The sequence below is a fragment of the Symphalangus syndactylus genome, chromosome 21 (assembly GCF_028878055.3).
Source record: "Symphalangus syndactylus isolate Jambi chromosome 21, NHGRI_mSymSyn1-v2.1_pri, whole genome shotgun sequence".
In the NCBI taxonomy this organism is placed as follows: Eukaryota; Metazoa; Chordata; class Mammalia; order Primates; family Hylobatidae; genus Symphalangus; species Symphalangus syndactylus.
In genome coordinates, this window is record NC_072443.2 from 45,870,313 (window position 1) to 45,897,918 (window position 27,606).

Consider the following 27,606-nt stretch of genomic DNA (forward strand, 5'->3'; position numbering starts at 1 on the left):
TTTTAGCCTACATTTGTGGGCTGTAATTCTAATGGCAGCTTAATTTTCAGAGCCCTTGTAGTGTTATTTTAGTTGCTTGGTTTATCTAGGGCTCCCACTGGTCTCTGTTAGTGCTGCCTGAAAGGGCGGAAGGAATTTCCCTGGCTGGGTTGCCAGGTGTCTGTTGGTGAGGGTGGGCTATAATAAATCCTGTAGGTGCCTCTAGTTGCCTAGATTTCTCTGGGCCTGGGAGGAGTCTTGCTTCCACATCATGGCTTCTGTGACCAGGTTGCTGGCTTCAGGGATGTTGGCTGTGACAGGTCCCTTTTCCTGGTTCTACCAGCCAATCCTAGTATCTCTGGGCAGGAGAGGACAGTCTTAGGCCTGTGCAAAAAGGCTTTCCCAACTGGACCACCTATTTTTCCTAGGTTTCTCTTACTAGCTCCTCCTGTCCACCTCAGTATCTTTCCTTGGAAAAGAGGAGTTTCTGACCCAGCAGGGAATAAGGGTGCTTCCCCTGGTCACTTATTTTTTGTAGGACTCCCAATCAGTCCCCTTGTCTGAGGTTGCCGGAGGGACTCCATTAGGTTCAGGGGGAAGAATGAGCTATTGGGCTACCTTCTGCTGCTAGATGGAAAGTCAGGAAACACCTTCTGATAGTTAGGGGGAAATAAAATGCCCTGCCTCTGTGCTGTTCTTCTGGTTTTTCAAACCAACCTGCTTTCTTCTTAACACCTTTAGAATTCTCCTTTGGTTTTCTCTTGTACCATTTCCAAAATTTATTAAGTTGTGCTTAGCAGGGCAAAGCAGGAGAAATGGGACAATGCCATCCTGTCCAGACCAGAAGTCTCTCACCTACTGAATGTTACGTCTACATTATCTGTAAATATATTTTTTTCACTAATTCAGATCCAATTAAATATGAATAATCAAAAATCCCAGAGAAGTCTACCTAATGCAGAAATTTAACCTATTTTCTCCACATGTAATTAAATTAATGAGACTGGGGGAAAATGGGTGTCAATAAATGGGATCTAAAGTGAGCACATAAGGATATACTGTTAAGGAACATACACACATACTCTCCTCCACTTAGGCCATCTCCTTCCAGTCTGCTCAGTGTGGATCTCTACATCAAGCACAGATGGATTCATGAAGCCTTCAAAGGGGCTGAGAAAAATGGGAGGGGGTGGTAGAGCCTATTACAATGAAAATACAGTCCTTTCTTCCTGGGGCCCTCTGAGTGGCAAGACCTGCCTGGATGCTTCTGCTTGGGAAATCTCAACTCTGAAAGGCTGAGTAGTGCCAGGAGAATAGTAGCTCCAGAACTACCTAGGTTGGTTGGGGTCTTCTCTGAACTTTAGTGGTGAAGGTGGCTTAATCCAATCAAATGCACCAAAGTAGGAAAGCAGATATTTATTTGGAGCAGCATGCTCAGCTTGACATGTTTTCTTTCTTTCTTATTTATATACTGTGTTGTTCCCAAGAAGGATTTAAAGTGACTTCAATCAATACACAATATATATGAAAATATAAATTAGATATACAGGTAAAAAAGAGCAAGAGGAAAACAAGGCACAGGAATAAGGGTGGTGCAAAACTGCTTCTCTGTGATTTCCTACACTTATAATAAATAGTCCATTTATGGGCTGGCAGGATAAACTCCTAACAAGAAAGGACCCTCAAGACATGCTATGGAGGAAGACACATTCCCATGGGAATGTCCCTATACTACTCCATAGATTTCCTTCTCCTAAAACGTGTTTGATTTCTTCTTAAAGATTCCCAAGTTCTCATTTTGAGAATGGCCAGGGTTCTGGGCAGTGTAATCTACTGAAAGACTCAGGCTACTAAGTTCCTGAGGGATCACACTCCAGTCTGGGTCCATTACAAGTCAGAGACTATATAAATATGCAAGAGAGCATGAACCAAGGCTAAAACTACAGTTGGTTCGAACTGTAACTTTTTTGTTTTTTGGCTTTTTGGGTTTTTTAGTAATGGGGACTTGCTCTATTGCCCAGGCTGGAATACAGATGTGTGATCCTGGGATCCTGGCTCATTGCAGCCTTGCACTCCTGGGCTCAAGGGATCCTTCTGCCTCAGCCTCTTGAGTAGCTGGGACTACAAGTGCATGCCACCACACCTAACTAATTTTTTTTATTTTTTGTAGAGACGGGGTCTCACTATGTTTCCCAGGCTGATCTTGAACTCCTAGTCTCAAGTGATTCTTTCACCTTAGCCTCCCAAAGTGCTGTGATTACAGGTGTGAGCCACTACACCCAATCTCAAATTCTTGTATTTAAAATTCTTCTATTTGATTCTCAGAATCTAAGCCAAAACTGTTACATTCAGACTTGCAGGTCCCAAGTCAGCTGGAAATCTAGGTGATGCTGATGACACACAGGAGCCGAGAAGTAGCCACAAAAGTTGTGCTGTGCTTGGTGACTAAATGACCACACTCCTTCCACTATGAGAGCTGTCTTTCTCCTGGGAAATAGAAGAATACACACACAAAAAAAATCCAGTCAGTGCAATCCGTCTATGCATGTAACACATAAGGTGCTCTTGATTCACAAATCCTAAGTGGGTGGTGGCTGCCAGGACAGCAGATCTGAACCTAAAAAATATTTCTTTACTCTTCATGAAACCAATCTGTCTCCCCAGGCTTACGTTTTTCTTGCTTACCTCTCTAGAGACTCCCTCAAATACCTTTAATTTCTGAAAATTTCTTCCAGTCTAATTCACTTTGCCTCTTGCTCTGTTTTCTAATATCTTCAAGTCTCCCTTAGACTGAAAAAGGGGTACCCTGTTCCGTTCTTGTCCATCTCTCTCCCATTCATTCATGAAGACATTGCTCAGTTCTTTTTCCTTTTTATAATCTCCTGAATCATTCCTTCCAAGCCCTTTCCTAAAAAGTTTGGCTTCAAACCTTAGTATTTCTCTGAAGTTGTTTTTCAAAGATCACTAATTACTTCTTCCTGACCAAACTCAGTGGCTTTTTTTCAGAAGTTATTCCACTCTACTTGGTCTTTGGGCTTTTTCCACTTCCTCAGTGAGGGTGAAGAACTGTGGTTTACATTTCTCATGTTTCTCTAGCTATGGTAGGGGATCATTTTATTTAAGTTTTGAATACTTATAGTTGTGGTCCATGAATGTAACCTTCCTCATCTTATTTGAAATAGGAAAATGAGGTATCTGTCCTAAAATATACTGCTCAAAAGGGATCACATATGTACGTACATTCATGTTGCTATAAAAAAAAGTTTCCAATTTATGAGGAAAGTGAGTTTTAGGGGTCATGATTTCTAATCAAAACACTGCAGGATAAATGTTCTCTGACATAATGGAAAACAATGAAATGTGGTAAAAGGAACTTGTCCAAGTTTGCTAAAAGAAAACCTAGACATGATCAAGGAGTAGACATTTTGTTGAAAGTAGGAGACTAAGAATGCCGACATAAAACTTTTTAAAAATTAAATCAAAAAGTCAAGAAAAAAGCTGAGATTATCTATAGAAAGTTTGAATTTAGCTTGGAGAAGAAAGAACACAGTGGTTTTCTCTTGTATTAGAACAGGTGTATACTGGCCAAGTTTGGAACAAGCCAGAAATACCTTGAGAATGTCTTAGGGTAAGATGAGAAAGAAAGATAATTCATTGGAAGGAGTCCAGGATGCTGGGCCACTTAAGTCTATACTCACTGAAGGTAAAAGCTTGAAGTTTTTGCTCCTTATATTTCTGAGGTTATAGCTTCAGTGGAGTGAAAAGGCCACCAGACCTGAATTGAGAAGATCTTGGCTGAAATCCTGGTTCTGAAGTTGGGTGGAAGATCTCTCAATATAACCTCCATTTTCTCATGGGCACTGTGTAACATATAGTTCCTATCTATTTCAGTTCCCATGAAATCATCTGCATGGAAGCCCTTGTTTGTCAGTATCTATTTGTTAAACATTACTCTTGAGACAGAAGGTTCCACATGAACAACAACAAAAAAGTTGTTCCATTTATGTTTCTCTAAATGCCAAATGAAGTATTTTAAATAAGCATTTTATAAAAAGTTATGGTAAAGCTGTAGCTGCTGAAAGCCTGCTTTAGGAAAATAGTGTTATATCTTATCAACTCAAGCAGTGAACAGGAACTTCCAGTGCTGCATGATGGAAGGTCACCATTTAGAGGCCCAATTATATTATGATGTTTCACCACAAGCTCCAATGACTCCAGAGGCTAGGAAGGCAGCCTGTGTAAGAAGCAGCAGCCAGCCTCTAGGAGAGGAGGGAACAGCAAGACTTTGGCCCTGCAGACTTTGCCTCAGTAAAGGCATTCAAAATTCCAGTTACAAACAAAACAAACTAAACACAGTGGCTTCAAACTGAGCAATCTGCCAAATCAAGCTTTGATCCTGGGCCTCTGCTCACTGTCAGAATATGAATGGAAAGTTGAATGTGATAAGTAAAGTGATAACTCCTTGGGAGATAAGCTCAAAGAGACTCCAAACAATGGAGGCTTTTACAATTTCTTGTACAAAATCTTTGCTTCTTGGGAGTAACTTTACAATTGAAAATTTGGTTTGGTTGTGGTAGGTGGTAAAGGAAGCTGTGATATTTTCAGAAAATGAGGAAGAAATAAAGTCACCAGAAGAAAACATTGACTCCAGATGATAATCTCTTTCTCTCTTCCTTTTTTTTCTGAGTCAAGGTCACATTCTGTTGCTCAGGCTGGAGTGCAGTGGTGCAGTCATGGCTCACTGAGCCTAGAACCTGGGCTCAAGTGATCCTTCTATCCTCCTGAGTAGCTGGGACTATGGGTACATGCCACTGCACTTGACTATACTTCTCTCTAAGGAGGCAGCATGAATTATTGAAAGGGCACAGGCTTGAGAATCAAAGCGCAATTCAAACCTGAGCTTCACTCCCTATTGGTTGTGTGGCTTTGGGCATGCTACTTGACCTCTCAGAGCCTCCCATAGTTGTGAGGATTAAATGAAATAAAGCTTGGAGGCCAGGCACAGTGGCTCATGCCTGTAATCCCAGCACTTTGGGAGGCCGAGGCGGGTGGATCACGAGGTCAAGAGATCGAGACCATCCTGGCCAACATGGTGAAACCCCATCTGTACTAAAAATACAAAAGTTAGCTGGGTGTGCTGGCATATGCCCGTAGTCCCAGCTAATCAGGAGGTTGAGGCTGGAGAATCGCTTGAACTGGGGAGGCAGAGGTTGCAGAGAGCCGAGATCGCACCACTGCCCTCCAGCCTAGTGACAGAACGAGACTGTCTCAAAAAGAAGAAAAAGAAAGCTTGGAAAGGGCTTAAAGGGCTTATCCAGTGTCTGGAACGTAACTGGTGTTCCTCACCCTTCTCTCACTTACAAGAAGCCACATAATTTAACTTACAGAAAAGAAAATAATTTAACTTAGAAGAAGATAGCATGTAGATTTGGGGCCCAAAACTGGATCTTAACTTTTTTTGTTGTTGTTGTTATAATGAAGAGACCTGGTTTAGTCACTACATGAGTAAAGGAAGTGTGATTGTGTTTTCTTTCAGGATGTAATTTTCTTACTGGTAACACAGAAGAAATAGTTGTATCATCTGTAAATGAGGATAATAGTACAAAACACACAGGGTTGTTGTGAGGATTAAGTAAGATGTTATATAAGATGTTTATAACTCAGTACCGCTTAGCAAGGGGTAGCTATTTTCACTATTGCTGATCCTTGTCACTCAAGGGACATCTGTGAGAAGATGATATAATTGCCATTGATTATTACAGAAGTGTCTGCTGGTCTTTGCTACCTTCCTCACAAATCACTCTCTCACCAAGGCTCTGCCCTAGAAAGAGCAGCACTGTGGCTTTCCTAAGAGGCCTGCTCCTTTGCACACACCATGTGTGTGATTTTTTAAAAAACTCACAGCAGATCATGTACTTCCAAATGAGAGTTGTATCCTTCAAAGCCTGTGACAGACTACATTTCTTCTTTTATAATATCTCTCTGCTCCTGGAACTTATTTCAGAGTTACTGTATATAACTTTGACTATCTCAACAGAAGCAAAAGAGAAAAGGATTTTGGTCAAATAGAGAAAAGGTCTTCATGGGTAGCCTGTAAGTTGGCTCTGAGGCAGTTTATTAATGTTTTTGAGCAATGGCAACATATCTTTGCAAAGTGGCAACATTAAAGGAATGCTGTCATTTGGATGTATTAATTATAATTTTTTTTTTTTTTTGAGACAGAGTTTTGCTCTTATCACCCAGGCTGGAGTGCAATGGCACGATCTCAGCTCACTGCAACCTCCTCTTCTCAGATTCAAGTGATTCTCTTGCCTCAGCCTCCTGAGTAGCTGGGATTACAGGCACCCGCCACCACACCTAGCTAATTTTTTGTATTTTTAGTAGAGACACGGTTTCACCATGTTGGCCAGGCTGGTCTTGAACTCCTGACCTCAGGTGATTCACCTGCCTTGGCCTCCCAAAGTTCTGGGATTACAGGCGTGAGCCACCACGCCCAGCCCCAAATAATTTTTAAAGCCACTTCTTTAAAAAAATACAAAAGATCTGCATCTAGGGGCCCTAAAGGCCTACTTCCTTCTGTGTTCCCCTTTTAACTATGTCTGGCACCCATTGGCATCTTGCCTATTCACAGAATCTTAATGTTTTGGCCCATATATGGAATATCAGGGTTTTAAAAATCAGTTTAATGGTCCTTTCCAGGGGATGTCTCAGAGGGTCCCAACCTCATATATACCAGGGCCTTGCATGCTGACTTAACAAGCATCTTCTGTCAGGCCCAGTGTTCTAATTTGGGGTATGGAAATGGGTTGCTAAGTAAAGAAAGCAAAGCAGCTGTGAAGGGAGGTGAGGCTTTAGCCACAACGGACTGCATTCAAGTCCTAGCTCATGGCTTGCAAGGTGCTTAATCATGCTGAGCCTCATTTTCTCCTGTGACCTCGCTTGGCCTGCCCCACAGGACTGCGATGACAGCTGAAGCAACGGTGAGAAGGCCCTTCACAGGCAGTGAACTCTCCCCTGCACTCTGCACTCGCTTGATTTCTTTAGCTCTAACAAGAGGTAGTCCACCCAGCGCACAGTGTAATTTGGGCAAAACAGGGAGGAGGCACCCTCTGTGGTGGAATGAGAGGCAGCCTGTGTTGGCTGTGGTCATGCCTGGCTGGAGGCTCCTCTCTGCCCATGCCCAACCCTTAGCAGGATGTCCCAGGCTCACCGAGCGCCTCTCCACACTCCCTTTTTTCCTGCTATTCCTGCCTGGAGTGACATCCAGTGAGCGGTAGCTAGGCGGCTTCTCCTCGGGCCAGTGTGGGGAGTGCGAGCGGCGGCGGTGGGCCCCCCAGCTCTGGGGCTGCCTCTCCTTGTCCTCTTCAGAGCTCCAGGAACTGAGGCTGGAGGGCAGGGGAGGAGAGTAGCTGCGGTGCCTGCGTCGTCTCCCGTGCCTCTGAGTGCTCTCCCGGGGGCTGGGCCTGCGGGGCCACTGCTGACAGCGGCTCCTGAAAGGAGGGTGGCTCCGCCGCCAGCGTGCCTCGCTGGACGAGGGGACATCGCTTAGGCTGTCCCTGTCTGACCAGTGTATGGGTGACCCATTCAGCCTAGAGCTACGGTGCCTTCCACTCCACGATGGGTCCAACTCCCTTCTTTCCAATGCCCAAGACTTTGGCCCCCGGTCTTTGAGCTCCTGGTGGAAATCAGGGTAATGGTGCTGCCTTCTCCCCTCCCTCAGATCCCAGGGCCTGGAGGGAATTGGGGTGAGCCACTGCTGGTGCAGGGAGTCACTGGTCCTCCTTGAGGATGACAGGTCTCTGATCAGTGGGGGCAGGTGGATGATTCTGCGTTCCACGACCTCAGAGCCCAGGGAGGACAGCATGCTGCAGGGATTGCCAAATCTGGCTTTGAGGTCTGGGGGCAGAGGCTGGGCCAGGTTGAGGTTCCGCAGTTCTTTCTCCAAATACTCCAGGACACCATCGGCGAGGGGAGGGTGATTGGTGGTCTGGGTCATTGGCATCTGTGGGAGGCTGGACCGCAGGGACAAATCTGAATGTAAACAAGGACAGGACATATATAACAAATGGCCCAAAACATACACCTCAGAATCAGGACATTAAAATGTGACATTGGTTAGCATGACTCCCTCTCATCCTCCATCATGAAGATGCCTGCCGCATTGGTCACAGAGGCCTTGATGTAGCCCATGTTCCTGCCCTTGCCCTCTGCCCTCCCCTACCCCAAATCTCTGGAAGAGTTTACCTCGCTGCAGTAGCGGGTGCATTGGATAAGATGAAACCTGGGAGCTCCTGTCCGCCCCCCAGTACAGGGGTTTTTCCATCATCTGAGGACCTAGGGCCTGGGCCTGCTTCATGTAGTGGTGGCGGGCCAGGGCTGCAGGGGAAGAAGGAGAAATGCAGCCTCAGCCAGGGCAAGCCCCACACCTCCCATTTCACTTCTGTCCATCTAGGGGCCTTGCAAGAGGCCAGCTTCTCTTGTCCATTCTCACCTATCTTGCATGGGAGTAAGGGTTAAGGGGGTAGTAAATTAAATGTCCGCCTGGCGAGGAGCTGGAATTAAATTATCTTCAAGACTGCAACTTCTGTACCCCAGGAAAGTATATTCTTAAAACTTGACTTCCTAGCCTCAAAATCATTTCATCATCTTGCCTATTCCTAAGGTCACCCAAAATCCATAGGTAGATTCATGGATACTAGCATACAATGAATTATTGAGCCATAGGCCAACAAAACTAGAAGCCAAAGGCCAGAAACAGAAGGTACAGATGCAAAGGACTTAGAGGAGGCTGTGAGTCAGGGGCTGGGGGCATCTGCTCAGAGTGAAAGAAAAAGGGAAGGGCATGATACTGAAGATAATGGGAAGAATTACTTGGCAATTGCATGGAAGAGTGTTTCTAGCTGGCGTGCCAACCCTGGGTGGAAGAACATTTGTGGGAAGAAGGCAAGGGCATGCAAAAAGCTCAAGTAGATTCCAGTGGGTCCTTTCTACTCTTCTCTCCTTATTAAGTATTGAGATTGTCCCTAAGTAGGGGAATTTCTAAGGGGTGGGGTGGAAGCAGGGAAGGGAGATGAGAAATACTATTTCCTTTTATGGCAAAGAAAATCATATAAAAAAAGTAGTGCAAGGGATCCATAAAAATGTCACTCCAGCCCCTTAGGTGGGGCTGGTCTGAGGCATACAACCCGCAGTGAGTACAAATTAAAAACAAAAGCATTTTGTTGTTTTTGTTCATGCTTTTCTATTTTGGGGTAGTTGTGGCTGAGTGCCTCATGTTTCCTAAGGACTCTGCCTATCCACGCGTGTTGGACGCGTGCCTGTACGTTAAGTGCAGGAAGTGCCAGCCTCAGTGTGAACGAGGATAGGCCCCAGCCTGGCATTCTCAGTTCCTCCTCGCTTCCCTGGGCCCTGTGGCCACTCCTAAAACAGCAGGTCCAGGCACAGTAGAAGGGGGCAGAAAGCTGGCATCCTGAACACAGCCACATAGGGTGTAGGGTTTGCCAAGGCCAGCAGCAAAGGGGTCATCCAGTGGGCTGCCCAGTGATTCCAGTATGAAACTTCCAGCACAACAGGAAGGGTTGTAACAGAGTCCCCAGAAGTGTCTGGAGCTCCACCCCTCAGTGTGAGTCACAGCGTAGCCTGTAGGAAATCAGATGCAAACTTGCAGCAGCTCCCCCAGCAGCTACACCTTCATGCCAACTGATAGCCTGGAGCCTCCCTGAAGACAGGTCCACAGGCTCAGCGCTGCCCTCTCCCTCTGCAGAGACGCCTCTCCCTAGCTCCCTCTACTGGCCACCACCAACATACATACTGGAATGCCCAGCTTTATACATGTAATTTACCTTACATAAGCTAACTAGTTCTCTGAAAAATCTCTTCATGTGGGAATCCAGTGAGGAAGTTGGGCTCAGAGAGATTACCTTCCCAGCCTAAGGTCCCACAGCTAGCGACTGGCAGAGCCAGGGTGTGAACCTGTGTGACGCTCAAGCCTACGCTCTTTGTGTACCACACCGCCAAGTCCCCAGGCTCCTTTATTTTCTGTGATGAAGCAAAAAACCTTCCCTGCAGGCACCTCCTCAATTTGCCTGTCTCTAACTCAGCTCCAGACCTTTCAAAATCCACACCAGACTAGTCTCTCCTTCCATAGCCTGGGGACATCTGATTCCAAGGAGAACAACCCTACCCACTGTACCCCTTTAATGGAATCCTCGCCTCTTCCAGATAGTCCTATTCCCATTTAGCCACTCCTCCTGCTTCCTTCAGTCAGGGAGAAAGGCAGAGTTGTGCTTCCTCTTTGCTCCTCAAATGATTTTTTCACTAATGGGACTCCCTCTACAAATAACTCTCTAACAACCCTTCCAGATCCTCCATGAGTGTTTCTGACATTTCCCTGAGTTTTTTTCACACAGTCCAGAGATTAACTCACCTGCTCCCTTAGCTGCAAGACCTTTTTTCCAGGGTCTCACCCTTCCTTGTTGCACTAAAACTAATGAAACAGGATGGAAGACACAGCCTTTGAGCTTTTCTCTTCCCTGCCTTCCCCCGCATCCCTGAAAACAGCCTCACAGGATGTCTAGGCTATCAGGGGTATCTGTTGCTCACCTAATGGGGAATCAGATAGGCAATAAAAGTAGGAAACCTGGACAAGGCAACAAAGCTGCAAAAGACTCCCAATAAGTTATCTCTTAACCTCAGTGGAGTAAAATCTGCCTTAGTCACCCTTAATGAGCTTGTTAAAAATACAGCTTTCTGAGTCTCACTCCCAGGGACTCTCCTTCAGTTGGTCTAACACAAGGCAAGAAAATTTGTATTTTCAACAAGCTCCCTGTTCCAATAATGTAGGAGTCAACTTGGAATTGACTGCTGAGGATTCTCAACAACCCTTTGGCCACCATTCCTTACCATCCCCTCTCCACTCTTACAGAACCCATTCTTGCCCTTGTTTTTTGTTTTGTTTTGTTTTGTTTTGTTTGAGATGGAGTCTCGCTCTGTCACCCAGGCTGGAGTGCAATGGCACGATCTCAGCTCACTGCAACCTTCGCCTCTGGGGTTCAAGCGATTCTTCTGTCTCAGCCTCCCGAGTAGCTGTGATTACAGGCGCCCACCACCATGCTCAGCTAATTTTTATATTTTTAATAGAGACAGGGTTTCACCATGTTGGCCAGGCTGGTCTTGAACTCCTGACCTCAGGCAATCCACCTGCCTTGGCCTCCCAAAGTACTGGGATTACAGGCATGAGCCACCATGCCTGGCCCTTGCCTTTCTTTTAACCTATGGTCACTTAGCCTATTTGCTTTCTCCAAAACTACCAGTCTTCCCTGATTTGACTGACCAGTCATTTCTGGGCCATCCTCAGGTGCTTCCTAGAATCCGATGCCCCTTTGAACTCTTGTCATTTTAGCTTTAGGAAACTACCAGCAGATGCTTCTGGGTCCCAACCAGGCAACTGACCTCAAATAGCCCTCCTCCCAATAGGGCTTTCCTTCTTGACCTCTCAAACATGCATTCCCTCCTCTATAGCAGCAGGTTAAACATTCCCCACCTCTTAGGTCTTCCCCTGCCTGTGGACTTTCTGCTGATGACTTCATCTCTATTGATGAAGAGGAACCAGCCCTGAACATAGAGCCAAGAAACCTAGGTTTAGTCCAGGGCCCACTGCTAACAGGCTTTAACACAGTAATTGTGGAAAAATCTCCCTCGACTTCACTTCCCTCAGCTGTGAGGCGGAAGGAGCTGGGGCAGGAGAGATCAGAGAGTCTCATTGTGGCTGTGGCCTACTGCTGGGCATGCCTGGAGGTTCTCCAGTAAGGAGGGCCAGTAACTGCTCTAGGGATGAAAGCCGTTTCTCCAGTTCTTAGGGAAAAAATACGTTTCCATTTCAAAAATGTCTATCTTTAAGTCCTACCGAGGGCTGTTTACCACTATTAGGTTAACTATCAAGGGTTACTAAAATTTGGTCTTATTTTCATTTTTCTCCTCTCTAATCCTTTTTTAACTCACTAGAAAGTGGGAGCAGGTTGGGGAGGTGGGATGTGATCAAAGAAGTTCAAGAATCACTGATATGTTTCTTGAAGCTTCCTTCTGCATCTAGAATTTTGATTTGCTGAAATCGAGTCAGGCAGATGTGAGCTCCCTCAGCTTCCTCCCTTACATCTTAATCATCCTCCACATTTTAATGACTTCCTTTCTGTCTTCAGAGGCCAGGCTGCTTCCCTTTCCCTTCCACTCCCTTTCTAAGGCCAGTTATTTCCTTGTAGGGCTGAAGCCGCTCCTACCAGCTTCATCACTCATCAGTGACCACCTCACTTTTTAATGCTTCACTTTACTTATTTGATATTAACCTTGGTTCTTTGCTTATAAACATGCTTAGGATTACCTTATTCTACAAACACCAACAATAACTCCTTACTCCTCTAACCGAAGAGCTTTCTTTAATAACTCATGCCCTTCCATGCAATTCTTCTTGTCAACAAACTTCTCAGGACAGTCTGCCCCAGTGACTCACTTTGAAAGTGACCTCATCGGCCCAAGTTTAGAGATCTTTGTAGTCCACATTTCTTGATTTTACTAGTTTTTTAAAATGAACCTAATTCCTCAGGAGAAACAACTCTCCCACAGAACCTCCATTTATTAGTTTACTAATAAGGGGTGCACTTATCATTTGTGTTAGCTTTGCCCCCAGTCTTGCCTGCTTTTAGAGCCCCACGAACCTAGGGAGTCTAAGCAGGCATCTTGGGTGGGTTTTTCTTATCTCATCCTGCATATTATTACTCCAGTGACAGTGACTTCTCCATGGCCTCCTCCCTAAGATCCCTGAAAGGTAGGGGGCCCCACAGTTCAATGTTGCATCCTCTGCGACTTTTCCCCTCCTATGGTGTCTTAGCCAATCCCACAGTGATCCACCTACAGAGGCTGTGGCAGTCTCTGCTGTAGGAATGCAGACTCTCACAAGTCAGATGAACATGGATTCAACTCTGCAAAGCCACTGCTACTTCCCAGCTGTGGGGCTTTTCTGACCTTTGGTCTCCCATCTGTTAAACAGGGATGACTTCTGCCTTCTAGGGTGGTTGTGAGGATTCAGTGAGGAAATGTATGCAAGGGGACTACACATCAGACATCCAATAAAAGTTAGTTCTCTTTTCCTATAAGACAGCAACCTCGGAGCACAGGCCTGAAACCAGACTCAGGCCACCGACTTTCTTCACATTGTAGATCAGGTTTTGTTTCTATCTTAATAGGTCATTCATTATTTTTCCCTTAAAAAATTTCCTTTCAAATGGATCAAACTGATAAAGGTGGTTATCTCTGGGTACTCAGATGAGTCATTACATTTTCCTGAATTTCTCAAATTTCCTACAATATAGTACTTTATTTAGATCATTAGAAAGAGGAAATGTTATTGAAAACAAAAGCCAAAAAAAAAATTAAAAACCTTTTATTTAAAGCAGTTGGTGCTATTCCATCTATTTGACCAAGAAAATAACTTTATAGAATAATTTTGTATTATTTTCCCTTTACCGTGTATTCTGTAGCCAACATTTTTTAGGGCATAATTCTGTTACAGTTCTGTTTTAAAGGATCAGATGTTAGTCCAAAGGAAGATCACATTGAAAGCAAGATCATCTGCTCCCTCTTCCCTTGCCCTAACTCAAGGATTCTCAAAGTGTGGCCCCTCTATCAGCAGCAGCACATCACCTGGGAACTTTTGAGATAAGAAATACAAATAAAGTTCTAAGCCACCAAATGACTAACAGACCCCCTCTCGGCCAAGGGGACCCCAGAGAAACCTTGGAAGCTAAGTTCATGGCCATGACGGGATGGGAGGTCAGACTCACCTCATTATATCCCCTCTCACAGTGACCAGCCCTTTCAAAAGACTCCACGTGGATAATGTCAATTACTAGTTTATCTTCCCAGCTACAGAACAAAGACAAGATAAGGTCTAATTCTTCTTTTCCCCTTTTCTAATATTCACCTTATCTTATGTAAAATATAGATTTGCTGGGCACTAACTAAAGTTTCACAAGTATATAATCATTTGTTTCATTGCTGCCCCCCACTTCTTAAGGAAAATGTATAAATACTAAACCTCCTGGGAACCTCTTTGAAAAAAAAAACAGCCACAGATGCATCTGTGACTTATGTTTTTTCCCTGGGTATGCCCTCAAGCTAGCTCAATAAACCTCAATGATCTGAGACTTATGCCTCAGTCACTCATTTTGATTGCTAGAGAAATAAAAATTCTCAGGTCCTACCCCGGACAGGTTGAGTCAGAAAACCTGGAGGTGGCAGCCAAAAATTAAGGCGGAAAAAAAAAAAAAAGAAGAAACAGAAATCATCCCTACCTCCTGACCTCTAGAGAGGGGAGAGTGGCTGAAGGTTGACTTGATCACCGGTAGCCAATGACTTAATAAATCATGCCTATTAATGAAGTCTCCATAAAAACCCAAAGGGACTAGGTTCAAGGAGCTTCCTGGTTGCTGAAGATGGAGGTACTGGGACAGTGGCACACCTGGAGAGGACATGGAAGCCCCTTCCCGGTCCCACATACCTTGCTCTATACATCTCTTCATTTGGCTGTTCAATTGTATTCTTTTAAATATTCTTTGTAATAAGTGGGTAAACATAAGTAAACTGTTTCCTTAAATTCTGTGAACTGCTCTAGCAAGTTAATTGAACTCGAGGAAAGGGTCATTGTAACTCCCAATTTATAGCCATTTGCTCAGAAGCACAGGTGACAACCTACTAGTTGCAACCGCAATTAGCATCTGAAGTAGGGGGCGGTCTTGTGGGACTAAGCCTTCCACCTGTGGGGTCTGGTGCTATTTCCAGGTAAATAGCATCAGAATTGAGTTAAATTATAGGACATTCAGTTGGTGTGCGCTGAAGAATTCCTTTTTGTGTGGGGAAAACACACACACTTGGTGTCAGAAGTATCGAGTGGCATGTGAGAATAGGAAAAAACAGTTTCGTTTTCCTTTACAAGTGGCCTTCTCTCTTACTGGCTTATTTAAACCACTTGCTCCAGCCCACCTTATGTCCAAATGAGATCAGTGCTAGGAATGAAGATTGAAGCACAGGCACATCAGGGCTGCTGAGAAAATGCCATCAGTAGGCAGAGCTATCTGAGAGATGCTTTAGGCAGCCTGAGAAGTGGACAGGCAAATGTCCTTCTATGTGGCTACCTAGCCTCCCCAAGCATCATTTTCAGGGCTGAGGCTAATGTCCTCTGTCCCTATGATGGGAGAAGGGCATGGAGGAGAACCTGGAAGAACCTTTGACCTGGCACTTGAAGCTGATCTGCTTGAGGTCCTGGTCCCTAATCCACTCCATTCCACTGCTTGTCTGTCCCCTCTCACCTTCCTCAGGACAGCAGCAGCGGGCGGGACAGCAGGGACAGCGGATGTAGCAGCAGCAATACTGAGGACAGCACTGGCACCAGCACACTCCAATCAGCAGCAGGAGGAGGAGGGCTCCCAGGATGATGAAGATCACTGTCAGCCAGTCTGCAGGGGAGAAGCCAAGCAGGGGTTGAACTAAATATTCAGGGGGAGGGAATACTTCCAGTTCTGATATCCTAGAGGTCTCATAAACACAGCTCTTCACCTACAGGTTAAAGTTGAGCAATATACCAGCAAAAAAGTAAAAGTTTAGCTTTGATAAGGGAACTTCAGAGGTTGATAATCCAATGACAAGAACTTAGGCTTGCTTATTTCTGTTTTTGTTTTTTCCTGTGAGTAAAAGTGTTACGGCAGTGAGGGTGACTGAATAGAAAGCTCTAGTAGCACTTACGCAGGACGATGAGCTTTACTTCCTTATCGGGGTCTCCTGATGTGTCCCCTGGAGCCTCAATGGTGCAGTAATACACTCCATGGTCCCACCACATCACTTCATTAATCACAAGATCTGCTCCTACACAGTAAGGAGGGAGAAAGTGCCAGTGTCAGAGGAGAGAGCACTGGTTTCTAACCCATGACAGCCTCAAGACCTGGGCAGCATGGCAAGACCTTGTATTTATAAAAAATAATAATAAAAAAATTATCCAGGCATGGTGGCATGCGCCTATAGTCCCAGCTTCTCTGGAGACCGAGGTGGGAGGATCACTTGAGCCTAGGAAGTTGAAGCTGCAGTGAGCTATGAGTGTGCTAATGCACTCCAGCCTGGGCAACACAGTGAGACCCTATCTCAAAAAAAAGTTAAAAATAAAATACTGTTTAAGTTGCCAGTATATGGGGCTTTTACTTACTCGCAATCAAACCTAATCCTAACTGGTACAGTGGAAATGATTATTTAGCTGCATTTCAGATGAGGAAAATCAAGACTCAAAGGAACTGGCCTAATAACATACAGACAATGCTCATCAGAGGTAGGTTCAAGCCCACATCTCTCTGCCTCAAAGCTGGTACTCTTAACCACCAAGCTTTCCTGTCTTCTCTAAATTGGGTGGAAAAACTCCACATTCTGGGTCTCTTATCAGCCTAAAATGAGCAGTTATCTCTGGATCCTGAAGGACAGGTATGAGATGAACTTGAATAAAGATAAAATGCCAGTATTTTAAGAGTAAATGTAACTCAAGAAGAGTTTCAGTTCTAGTGGGCACTCAGGTTTTTTGTGTACCTCTATTAGGATAGATGAATGGTTTAAATATATATTTGCTGTACATTCATTGTTTTTTTTAATTTTAAGGTCAGGGGTATATGTGCAGGTTTGTTACGTAGGTAAACATGTGCCATGGTGGTTTGCTGCACAGATCATCCCATCACCTAGGTATTAAGCCCAGCATCCATTAGCTGTTCTTCCTGACGCTCTCCCTCCTACATCCCCGCACCCTCCAACAGGCCTCAGTGTGTATTGTTCCCCCCATGTGTCCATGCATTCTCGTCATCCAGCTTCCACTTATAAGATCATCAGGGTGGACAGACAACCTACAGAATACGAGAAAATTTTTGCAATCTATCTATCTGACAAATGTCTAATACCCAGCATCTACAAGGAATTTAAAATGAATGGTTAATATTTATGTTCAAGTTTAGCAAAGTCAATAAATATTCACTAAAGCCCTTTTGTGGGTCCAGCATTATATCAGGCACCGAGGAGATGTAAAGAGAAACAAGACCCTCTTCTGTCCTGAAAGGGTTTAAAATCCAGTCAAAGGCATCAGGGCAGCCTCCGTGTGAAGTGCAGCGGCAGTTCCAGCTCCCCCACCCACAGTAAGTTCCAAGCAACCTTAGCATTACAGACTTGCTCCTGCTAAGTTGGTGGTAATATCTGCAATTCTTTATTATCTGTTTGTCAAGAAATGTTTATTGAGGAAATGAAACAAAAATGCAAGGTCACGCACCAGTGGACCTAACTTTGACTTCTGTTTCCTTTTCTTTCTACGTCAATATCTACAATTTTTTCCTACCCACTATTTTCCAAACCCACTACCTTTCCCAGAAATAAGCTTACCCCAGACTTGGAAAAATGATGAAAGTGCTTTTAAAAAACTCCTCCTCAGGGCATGATGTGTATTGTAAATCTGCTCTAATTTTTATTGGTGACATAAAGAGTATTTTAGGGATGTCAGAGTAAGAAGAGTTTTCAGATATATTAATATTTTAAAGGATCTAAGGACTGATTTGACAGGGTCATCTCAAATGATGCAGGCATAGGCAAAAAAGTGTCAGAAAACAAGGGCTTCAGGAAGTCCCAACAAGCCTGGAGACAGAAATAGAAACAGAGGGGAATACTAATGTATTCCTGTGGGAGTAAGAATGAAGCAGGGTTTGAGCCAAAGGTGGCTGGGAGTGGGAGTAGTGGAAGGTATTTACCTTCATGTTTTTAGAAAAAAAAAATGAGAGCAAGGACTAGCTACTATGGGGATTTCCATCCTTCAGAAACTGTTCAGGTAATTTGCTAATTAAAGAGGCTTGAAACTTTGAGGTCAGATAAGAACAAATTCTGCTGGCTTTGGAAAAGGCAGAACCACCTTGGATCTTTGAAGAGGCCCCTGAAGACTAGAAAAGAAGGACAGATGTACCCTAAAACTGAGGGCTGGCTTGGGGAAATCAGATGCCGAATGTAAAAAACAAAAAATCAGACTTAAGTGTTATAGACAAAACTGAAAGCAATTATTAAACTGGTTCCCGTTAAGTGACCTACCTTTAAACAGTCAGAATATTCACTGATTCCTTGATATTGTAGCTATGGCCACCATGAGTGGCCCACTGGGTGTATTCTTCCCTTTTTCCCCTTTTAACTCACAAATATTTAACACAGCACATAAAGCCCATTGAAATAGGCTCTGAAGTCTATGCTGATCTATGGTAGCAACTGTGGATTATACAATAGAAATATGAGGATCTAAGCTAAGCCATTCATCCAAAAGTATACGGAGTGATAACTAATGCTTACTGCCCACTTCCTGTTTGCTAAATGCTTTATACATATTACCTTAGTCCCCACAAATCTCTGTGAGCTAGGTACTATGGCAAGTCCCATTTTATAGAAATTGAGGCTGAAAAAATTGGAGAGGCTTGCCCAGGTTCATATACCCTATAAATGCAGAATAGGGATGCATACCCGCAGCTGACTCCAGAGTCAGGGCTCTCACCACTACTCCCTGCACTGGGCACAGAGGATAGGCTTTAGACACAGCTCTCACGTATCGCGCTAGATATTCACTTTGGAGTAGGGAGGAAGATACCATGATGCCCGTCGTTCAGATGAAGAAACAGAAGCCAAAGAAAATAACTGATCACTGGTCACTGAGCTAGTGAGAGGAAGCACTAGGACTCTCACTTGGGGCTTTTCAGTCCAAGCCCAGTGTTCTTTCCTCTATCAGTGGAGGACAGTGGTCTCAAGGTGGTCATCTGCTCAGAGGACCCTATTTCCTTCCATATGAACAATAGGAATAGCCGGAGGGAAACTCAGGGACCTGGGGTTTCAGTAGGCCCTGACAGCAATTTGTGGAAGGAATCAAAGAAACCTGATCCACACCTTAGCCCTGAATCTCAGGAAAGCAAAGGGAACCATTCATCCCTAGACCTTTAGCCAAAGCTATAGATAGCAACAGAACAACCTCTGGTCCGGAGACCAACTTCCAGGGAAGTAACTTCAGCTGGTGCAGCACATTCTATGAAGCTGGCACTTTCCTCAAACAATGACAGTGACCAAGTAGACCAACAGGCAGCAGAAAGAAATGGGAAATCCCATGCTGACTCAGCCTGCCAGGCTTGGTGTCTGCACCTCCCCCCACCCCCAGTTCCCCTGACACCTCCCCCGCACTCACGGTTCTGGATGGTGATCTTGCGCTGCCGGTAATCTACCCCCAGCACGGGCTCATTCTGCCCCCGCCGCTGGGCCACGATGCGAACTTCCCGCTGGTTGTCGTTGCAGTCATTGGATGGGTCCTGGCCCAGGGATAAAGCTGCCTGGTATGCTGAGGAGGGAAGGCACACTAGAGTCACACAGCAATAGGGAGTTCCCACAGAAAAAGGTTCCCTTCCTGCTCCGGGCGTGAGACACAGTGAAGTGTCTCAATTTTTCCCAAGACTATTCATCCCTTGGGACTCTTGTTAATCATGAAGATCCTGATTCTGCAGGTCTAGAGTGGGGTCTGAGATTCTCATTTCTAATATGCTCCCTGGTAATACCAGACACCACATTTTGAGCAGCCAGACTCCTGACCCCCTAACAGGCCATCATTTTCATACCGACTCTATTCCCCATCTCCTATTCCAACTTCCTTTGTCTCATTTTCAGAGTCACCCTAGCCTCTCTCTGCTCCCATGGAATTCATCCACCTGCCCTTAAAACATAAGGTCACATGCCTGTAGTCCCAGCTACCTGGGAGGCTAAGGCAGGAAAGTCACTTGAACCTAGGAGGCAGAGGTTGCGATGAATTGAGATCACGCCATTGTACTCCAGCCTGGGCAACAAGAGCGGAACTCCATCTCAAAACAAAAACAAAAACAAACCAAAAAAAAAAAAAAAACCAAAACAGAAAATATAGGGTCTGAGAGCTGTTACATCTGCCCGTGGTAAATGCCTGCTACCCTAGCCTCTCCTCCCTGGCCACTTAACCCAGGCATTTTAAGAGTAACCCCCAGGAAACAATGCCTCAATTTAGAGAGGAGTCTTTTGGGGACAATGGCAGACTCAGTGGGTGGCTCAGACAGCTCTTGAGGTTCTACTCAAATCATATTGTGAGACATTAGCTCAAGGGCTCAAAAAGGTAAAGACTAATGCCTCCCTCTCCGTTTGCTTCTTCTCAGGAGGCTCACTTTTTCCTATGAACAGCGTGTCTACTTCTATTCTCAAAATCTCCAAAAAATTAATTGTCTTGGTGCTAACAGTGGGGTGGTTCTAGGTTCCTTTGTTCTTTGAGACAAGGCAGAAATGGGCAACTAGGAAAGAGCTCTGATCCAGACAGCACAACCCACATGCCTGGGGCAGTTGTTACTGAAAGGCAGGACTGGCCAACTCTAAGGCAGAGTTGGGTAGCACTAAGAGACTTCCCACAGTTAAAGGGCTGCTTGGGGGGCACTGGAGGGCTTAGTCAGCAGAGGAAGGAGCATCTTTCCGAAGGCAGATTGAAGAAGGGAATATAGCAAGGAGCAAGAGACTTCACAAATGACCACTCATCATTTGTGCTGAGTGTAGTCTTCTTGCCTGCATTCTAAGGTGGTGGGGGTGAGGGGAGGAGGGCCTGCATCATCAGCTCAGCACACTGGCATGGAACCAGGAATGGACAGGGAGGCAGGACTTTTGCCTAATGTTTAAGTTTCTTTAAATTTTTTTGAGAACAAAGCAGGACAAAAATTTTGAAATAAACTAGTACGTGACCTTGAATACATTATTTCATCTACCTGGGCTCCGTTTGTTTATCTATAAAACAGAGGAACTGTATTAGGTGATCTTTGTGTCTTCTCCTCACTACCAAGATTTGTAATCCTAAATAATCCCTCAACCCTAACTGCAGTATGCCACAGAGGTGTCTGGGACCCACAGAGGGCCAAGGAGGTAAGGATACTCACACGCTGAGTAGTAGTCAAAGATAGGGTCCTTGCAGAAGGACTTGAAGCGCCATGTCACTACTACGTCCTGGAGCTGGGCAGAGGTGGTGTAGTCACATTTGAGGATGATAGAGGCAAACAGGGTGACATAGCGTTCTGTGTGCTGGACCGTCACAAGCAAGGACAGGCACCCTAAAGCCAAGAGCAGGAGAAAATGCTGAAGGTGACCTACATCTGCTCATGGGTAAGAAAAGCAATGCAAATGAGCAAAAGATATTGCCTGCCATCCTGCCTGACCCTGGCTAGGAGCTCACAGACAGAGTCTGGGTTCTTACTCACCTGGGCAGGCTATGGGTGGGGTGGGGTGAGAATGCACTCTCGGCAGCCTCAGAGGGACATAGGAAGAAAGGAGTGAGGAAAACTCCCAGGAATTTACAGTGCATTAACAGTGATGACATATCCAACAATATAAGGATTGTATCAAAATAAAGCCACACTTGTACTGAAGTGACACTGCTAATATATTTTTTTCCTCACATCACATCTCTTCTTAAAATGGCTTCCCATTTCCTAAGGATAAAGTTCAAGCTCCCTAACCAGGCCTACGAAACCCGTTAGGTCAGCCTACTGCCCTTCTTGTCTGCCTCATGTCCCTTCACGTCCCATCTCCCACTCGAGGGGTCAGCCATTCTGAGCTTTCTTCAGTCCTTCCCATGATAAGACCATTCTCTTCTCCAGGTGCAGCTCTCTCAGCCTGGAGCACTCTTCCACATCATCTGCCACTGCTCCACTCTATTCCCTAGGCTAATTATGATTCGTTCCTTGGGACCTCAGCTGAACAGGGTTTCTACTTCTGTCTACCCTGTAGACAGGGTTCTGTGTCCGGAACCCTTCCTCCTCCAGCAGCCCTCCTTTCTGCAAGTCTGGGAGAGGGGCCTCCCTGTTTTTTTCCTAAGTGCGTCATCCTACCCCTAGGCAGCACTTTTCTTGCTTCTTGTTGATGGTCTGCTCGCTGTGGGCTCAGAGAAAAACACAGTCGGCCTTCTCAAAGTCATTGCTCAAATACCAGTGCCCAGTACTGTGCCTGTCACCTACTTGGCACCCAACAAATGCTTGTTGAATAAATGATGGAATGAATGACTAAGAATCTATTAACCAGTGGAAATTCAGCAGTACAGGCAGTCAGCATAAACATAGAGCAAATAAAACAGTCAGATGTGACAAACTGGATCAAGAAAGGCTTGAAGAAATTAAGAGGAGATTTTTCCTTTTAAAAAATGTCCTCTCCCTACCCTCCAAACCTACAGGCATACTTAAAGCTCCAGGTGTGCCTTGATAAGGGATTAGGTAGCACCAAAATGTCAGGTGGGACTTTGGCACAGTCAGGGATCCAGACATAACCAGCACCTTAGAACATTCCTATGTTAGTTTGGTTTCTAGGCCGAGTTATGAAGGGGTTCTCTAATGGGAGGTTTAGTGTGGAGCAGTAGTACTCAAACTCGAGTATGCATCACCAGAGGACTTGTGACAGCCCAGATCACTGAGCCCTATGCTAGGAGTTTCTAGTTCTGTAGGACTTGGGTGAGGCCCAGAGACACACATTTTTTTTTTCTTTTCTTTCTTTTTTTTTTTTTTTGAGATAGAGTCTCGCTCTGTCGCCCAGGCTGGAGTGCAATGGCACGATCTCAGCTCACTGCAACCTCCACCTCTCGGGTTCATGGGATTCTCCTGCCTCAGCCTCCCAAGTAGCTGGGATCACAGGCGCCTACCATCATGCCTGGCTAATTTTTGTATTTTTAGTAGATGCAGGGTTTCACCGTGTTGGCCAGGCTAGGCTCAAACTCCTGACCTCAAATGATCCACCCGCCTCAGCCTCCCAAAGTGCTGGGATTACAGGTGTGAACCACTGTGCCCGGCCTGAGCCACTGCACCAGGCCTTCTTTTTTTCTTTCTTCCTTTCTTTTTTTTTTTTTTTTTTTTTTTTGAGATATAGTCTTGCTCTGTTGCCCAGGCTAGAGTGCAGTGGTGCAATCATGACTCACTGCAACCTTGACCTCCTGGGTTCAAGTGATCCTCCCGTCTCAGCCTCCCAAGTAGCTGAGACTACAGGCATGCACCACCGTGCATGACTAACTTTTTAAATTTTTAGTAGAGATGAAGTCTTGCTGTGTTGCCCAGGCTGGTCTTGAACTCCTAACTTCAAGCAATCCTCCAGCCTCAGCCTCCCAAAGTGCTGGGGTTATAGGCATGAGCCACTGCACACAGCAATTGATACAAATTTCTAACTAATTTCCACGAGATGCTGATGCTACTGCTCTGAGGACCATACTCTGAGAACCACACACACACACACACACACACACACACAGGCTTTAGATTCAGATACAGCTGGGTTCAAATCAAACTTTAATATTTACTTGAATTTTGGACAAGTTATTTACTCTCTCTGAGCTAGTTTCTCAGCCATGAATGGAGATGATGATAATGCTAGCCTCATCAGGTCCTTGCAAGAATGCAATGAGATAATCCACTGTCCTTGGCGTGAAGCCTTGCACATACATTGCCACATTAGTGTTAGTATGTGAGTCTCTTCCCTTTTTCCCCTTATTATGAGGGCCAAGAAGAAAGAGGTTGGAGTTGGGGTTTTCTCCAACAGAGTTTTCAAATGGAGCCACCTTCATTTTGACCAAGGTACTCCCACAAACAAAACAAATATAGTTATTATTTTACGGAGCAGCTAGGTGGGCCTGTCTTGAAGGCTAGAGTCACATGATTCTTGGGTCCTGCCTGACCTACTGGTCACAGCCCTTATAAGACTGTCCTCTTAAACTTCTGATAGGCACCTGCATCTGGGTTCCTCACATCCATAGACAGCAGAATGCTGTTCAGGACAGGCACTCACAGAAATGACCTGACAACCTATCTCCAGGACTGGGCTGTGATGCAGATGCCCCATGGCAGCTGTGCTGGATAGAGACTCTGCAGCAGTGCAGGCGAGAGCTGTGGGCAGGAAGACTTCATGAAAGGAAATGATTTAACCTAGGCTCCAAGAAGCAGGTAGAACTAAGATCACGCATGAGAAGTAGGAAGAAGGCAGAGAAACTCGTTTCAGTAAGCAAGAAAGGAGGGAGCAAAGAGCCTTATCAGGAAGGGGCAGTTACTTGGGTAACCTGGGGGAAACCAATCTAGCTGTGTCTCCAGCTTTATGGAAAACAGAGAAGATAAATAAGGCAGGGCTGGTGGTGGTGAGTGGGAGGTGGGGCGATGGGGTGAAGTCTAAATCACAATCCAGTGTCAATTTCTTGTCCATGGATCATCACTGAAGTCTTTTTCTGAAGAACAGTAATAGGGTGAAAGTGGTGTTTTTAGGAAGATAGATGACTTCCCCACTCAGCTGTAAATGAAAAAAAAATATCATTTTTTAAATAAACCTTGAGTGGTTTTGGGAAAAAAAGCTGCTGTCTCCATAAGCTGTAGAGCCCCAGAAATCAGGCCAGTTAGAATGGAAGGGCCAGTGACCAGCATCTCAAGCCTAACATGGCTTTCTTAATCTAATTTTTGGTTCTTGTTCTTTCTCTCTGACTACCCCTTTGTGTGTTTTTTGTTTGCTTGTTTGTTTGTTTCTTTTCTTCCAGAACTGACCTGAAATAGACCTTGGAGATCTCACCAACCACAGTTTTATCTGAACAGTAGAAGCAGCCACAGATAAGATTTTCACAATGAATAGGTTGCCATTGTCAATACTGGCTTATTTTGTTCCATAACACACATACCAATGAGAAGAGAGAGGAAAACACTGATATTGGTCTAAATAAAATCTTAGGTTCAACAGCATCTTCAAATATATTCTTTTATATACTAAATGTGATACCTGGGAGAAGATTAGCTGTGCTCACTTCCTGTACAACAAATCTGAGGCTTGGAAATTAAAGGGACTTGTCTGTGGTCATTCGTTTTTTCTAAGGGGGTCAGAGTCGAGATTCTGTCCCTGAGCAGTGCTCCTGCCTCTCAGCTTGGCTATTCTTTAAATAAAAGATAATTGGTATTCACAAGTTTGCAAATAATTTGAGCTGGGGGCCAGGCTATGTGAGCAATAATTAAAATATAACTGGTGCAGTCACTCTGACACAGTGAAATAAAGAACATGTAGGCTCTTTATTTGGCTGAATGTAATTTGATATAAATAGCAGTTTATTCAAACTCTAGTCAATATCACCTGTATAGAGGTAGAACATTTGGGAGCAGGGAGACCAGGTTTGCTGCGGGTCAGAAAAGGGAATTTGGTTAGAGTCAGAAATTGCTGTGGGGTAGCTTTGAAGATTGCAGAATCTGACACCCTTGAGGAGGGGAAATGGGGAGAAAGGTGATCACTCAGCTCCCCTTCCATGAATGCCCTTATTGTGGACAAACCACATTTGGGGTGACACAACTCACCTTTACCAACGTCAGCACTGACTTTGCTGCTTGGGTACTCTTTTATCTTCTCTTCTATTTCATCCCTGTGTGAATATCAAGCCTTGATATCTGCCAGGTTCAACAAGTTCTGGCCATCTTGAGCTCATTCACACTCTCTCCAGGGGTCTGCCAGCCAGCCTCACAGCATCCTGCGCAGACCTCACACATCCACCCCCTGCCCTGTCTCTCTCTCTCTTTCTCACACACACACACACACACACACACACACACACGAAGAGTCCCAGGAGAAGAGGTACTGAACAACCCAGTAAACTCTTCTCCCATTTCTCAGTTGTTGCTGTGGGTCCTTAACATCTATTATGTACCGGGTGATGTACCTTCTTGGTCTCTAAATCTCACAAACCCCCTCAAGCTGGGCAACAGCCCTGCTCATATAGGTGGGCAGAAGTTCAGTTCAGAGTATAAGCCACACCCCCACATGTCCAATATCACATACCTAAAAAGTGTCAGCATCAGGATTTGAGCTTGGGCCTTGCTGACACCAAATCCCAATTTTTCCCAAGCAGGCGAACTTGATCTTCCAAAGTAGAAGTCAGGCGCCAGGCTCTTAAAAAGCAGTTGGATTTTCCAGATTGGGAAGGAAAGGCAGTAGCAAGACAGTCCATCTCAAAGGCAAAAATCTCCCCACTTTCTTTTCCTATATCCTCTAACTTCTCTGTAAACCTAACCACAGTGGGCATGCACAGAACTAAGCAGGTGGAGTTTTCAAGAAAGGACGCAAAGCAGCAAATCAGGCTGAAAATGTGAACAGGATCAAAAAAGAGAAATGCCCTGATTATAGTCATCCTGGTTGCAACTTTGCTCTTTCAGGCTTACTACAAGTTTTCAAATTCTTAATTTTTTTTCTATTCTTAAATTTCCTTTATCCTGTGGCATTTTCTCCTCCCCAGTTCATTGACTCCTCATTTCCTAGCTGTCTCTATCATTTTCTCTTAAAAACGTTAATTCTAGAGCCTGACTCCCTGAGTTCAGATTCTGTCTCCAATCCCTAACAGCTGAATGGTAATGTAATATAAACAGCAGTTTATTAAACACTCTAGTCAACATTAGTTGCTGGGGGTCAGAAAAGGGAATTTGGTTAGAGTCAGAAGTTGACCTAGCAAGTTATTTCCAAACTATTGTTTTCCTTTGTATGCAAAACTGAGATGAAGATAATACCTGCCTCAGAGGGTTGTGGTGAGCATAAAAAAATGTCCCCCATTTAGCAAACAGCCTGGCACATATAGACATTCAACAAACCTAAGCTATCATTTGTATCATTTGTACTTATCTTGACTACTTCGGGAGTTCCAGATCCACTGAGACTAGCATGTAAAAGCATTTTGAAAAAATGATACAAATGTAAACGATCACGATTGTCTTCTCTTTGCAAAATGAGTTGGTGCCTCAAAAGCTTCAAAAGTTTCGTAGCTTTGTACCCTGGTGGACTCATTCACAGCTTGCCTGGCTCTGTGAAAGAAGGGAAGGAGACCTGTCACATGGGTAGAAAGGAAACTTCAGTTGAGATATCAGAGCTCTTGGGAAGGAGAGAAGGGGAAGGGGATTCTCTGATTCCCGCCATCAGGTACTTTCCAAGGCCAGGCTGCTGTGCTGAGTGGGGACTACCATCCTACACCAAAACAGAAGGAAACACACCAACCAGGGCAGAGTATCTTTACAACTAAATGTCATCTGTTCCTAAATACATGCACATCTTTGCACATTTTTTTATTTCTCATTTCCTGTGTAGTATTAGATTGGGCAAGAAGGAGTTTTAGTTTCTAGAAGATACTCACACAGTATAGGAATACAGGTATATATTTTAAAATATTTTTAAAAGTAAGAACTATTTTGAAGGACTAGATGGCACTTCCCCTCCTTTCCCATGAACGGGCCTGCTTGGAAGGGATGGTAGGCAGGGGAGTGAAGGCAGGTCTTTGCCGGCAAGGGGCAGTGGCCTGGGACTGACGGGAATTGATTCCTGAATGTTTTTCAGGTATACAAGCACCCTGACTCCACGTGGCAGATTAACAAAATGCACACAGGTTCAATACTATCAGAGTTTATGTCTGAGCAGGCTATCTCACCAAGCATATTTACCATCAGTGCTTGTTACATTTCCTCAGATAACAGTGCAAATATGAGAGGAATCAAGGAGAAGAGGGACTAGCTA

At 44.8% G+C, this 27,606-nt stretch overlaps 1 protein-coding gene and 1 long non-coding RNA gene across 21 annotated transcripts in view; one reads left to right on the forward strand and one right to left on the reverse strand.

Annotated features, from left to right (window-relative positions):
* LOC134735413 (uncharacterized) overlaps positions 1-15,440 on the forward strand; it is a 57,112-nt gene extending 41,672 nt beyond the window's left edge. For both annotated transcript variants that reach the window (XR_010118475.1, XR_010118474.1), the window contains exon 5: positions 15,348-15,440. This is a non-coding gene — a long non-coding RNA (uncharacterized lncRNA). The remainder of the gene's footprint in view (positions 1-15,347) is intronic.
* Positions 1,381-27,606, reverse strand: part of ILDR1 (immunoglobulin like domain containing receptor 1) — an 86,534-nt gene continuing 60,308 nt past the window's right edge. For 6 of the 19 annotated variants that reach the window (XM_063630159.1, XM_063630158.1, XM_055260706.2 and 3 more), the window contains 8 exons: positions 25,891-26,903; positions 25,413-25,477; positions 21,000-21,170; positions 19,253-19,402; positions 15,772-15,891; positions 15,339-15,485; positions 8,224-8,355; positions 6,080-8,010 (listed from right to left, as the gene is read on the reverse strand). In XM_063630159.1, coding sequence (XP_063486229.1) covers positions 6,881-8,010; positions 8,224-8,355; positions 15,339-15,485; positions 15,772-15,891; positions 19,253-19,402; positions 21,000-21,170; positions 25,413-25,477; positions 25,891-25,907 — 1,932 coding nt within the window. In that variant the 5' untranslated portion in view covers positions 25,908-26,903 and the 3' untranslated portion in view covers positions 6,080-6,880. Of the gene's footprint in view, positions 2,467-6,079; positions 8,011-8,223; positions 8,356-15,338; positions 15,486-15,771; positions 15,892-19,252; positions 19,403-20,999; positions 21,171-25,412; positions 25,478-25,890; positions 26,904-27,606 lie in introns of those variants that run through there. The other 13 variants (XM_055260714.2, XM_055260713.2, XM_055260716.2 and 10 more) reach the window with 6 other exon arrangements.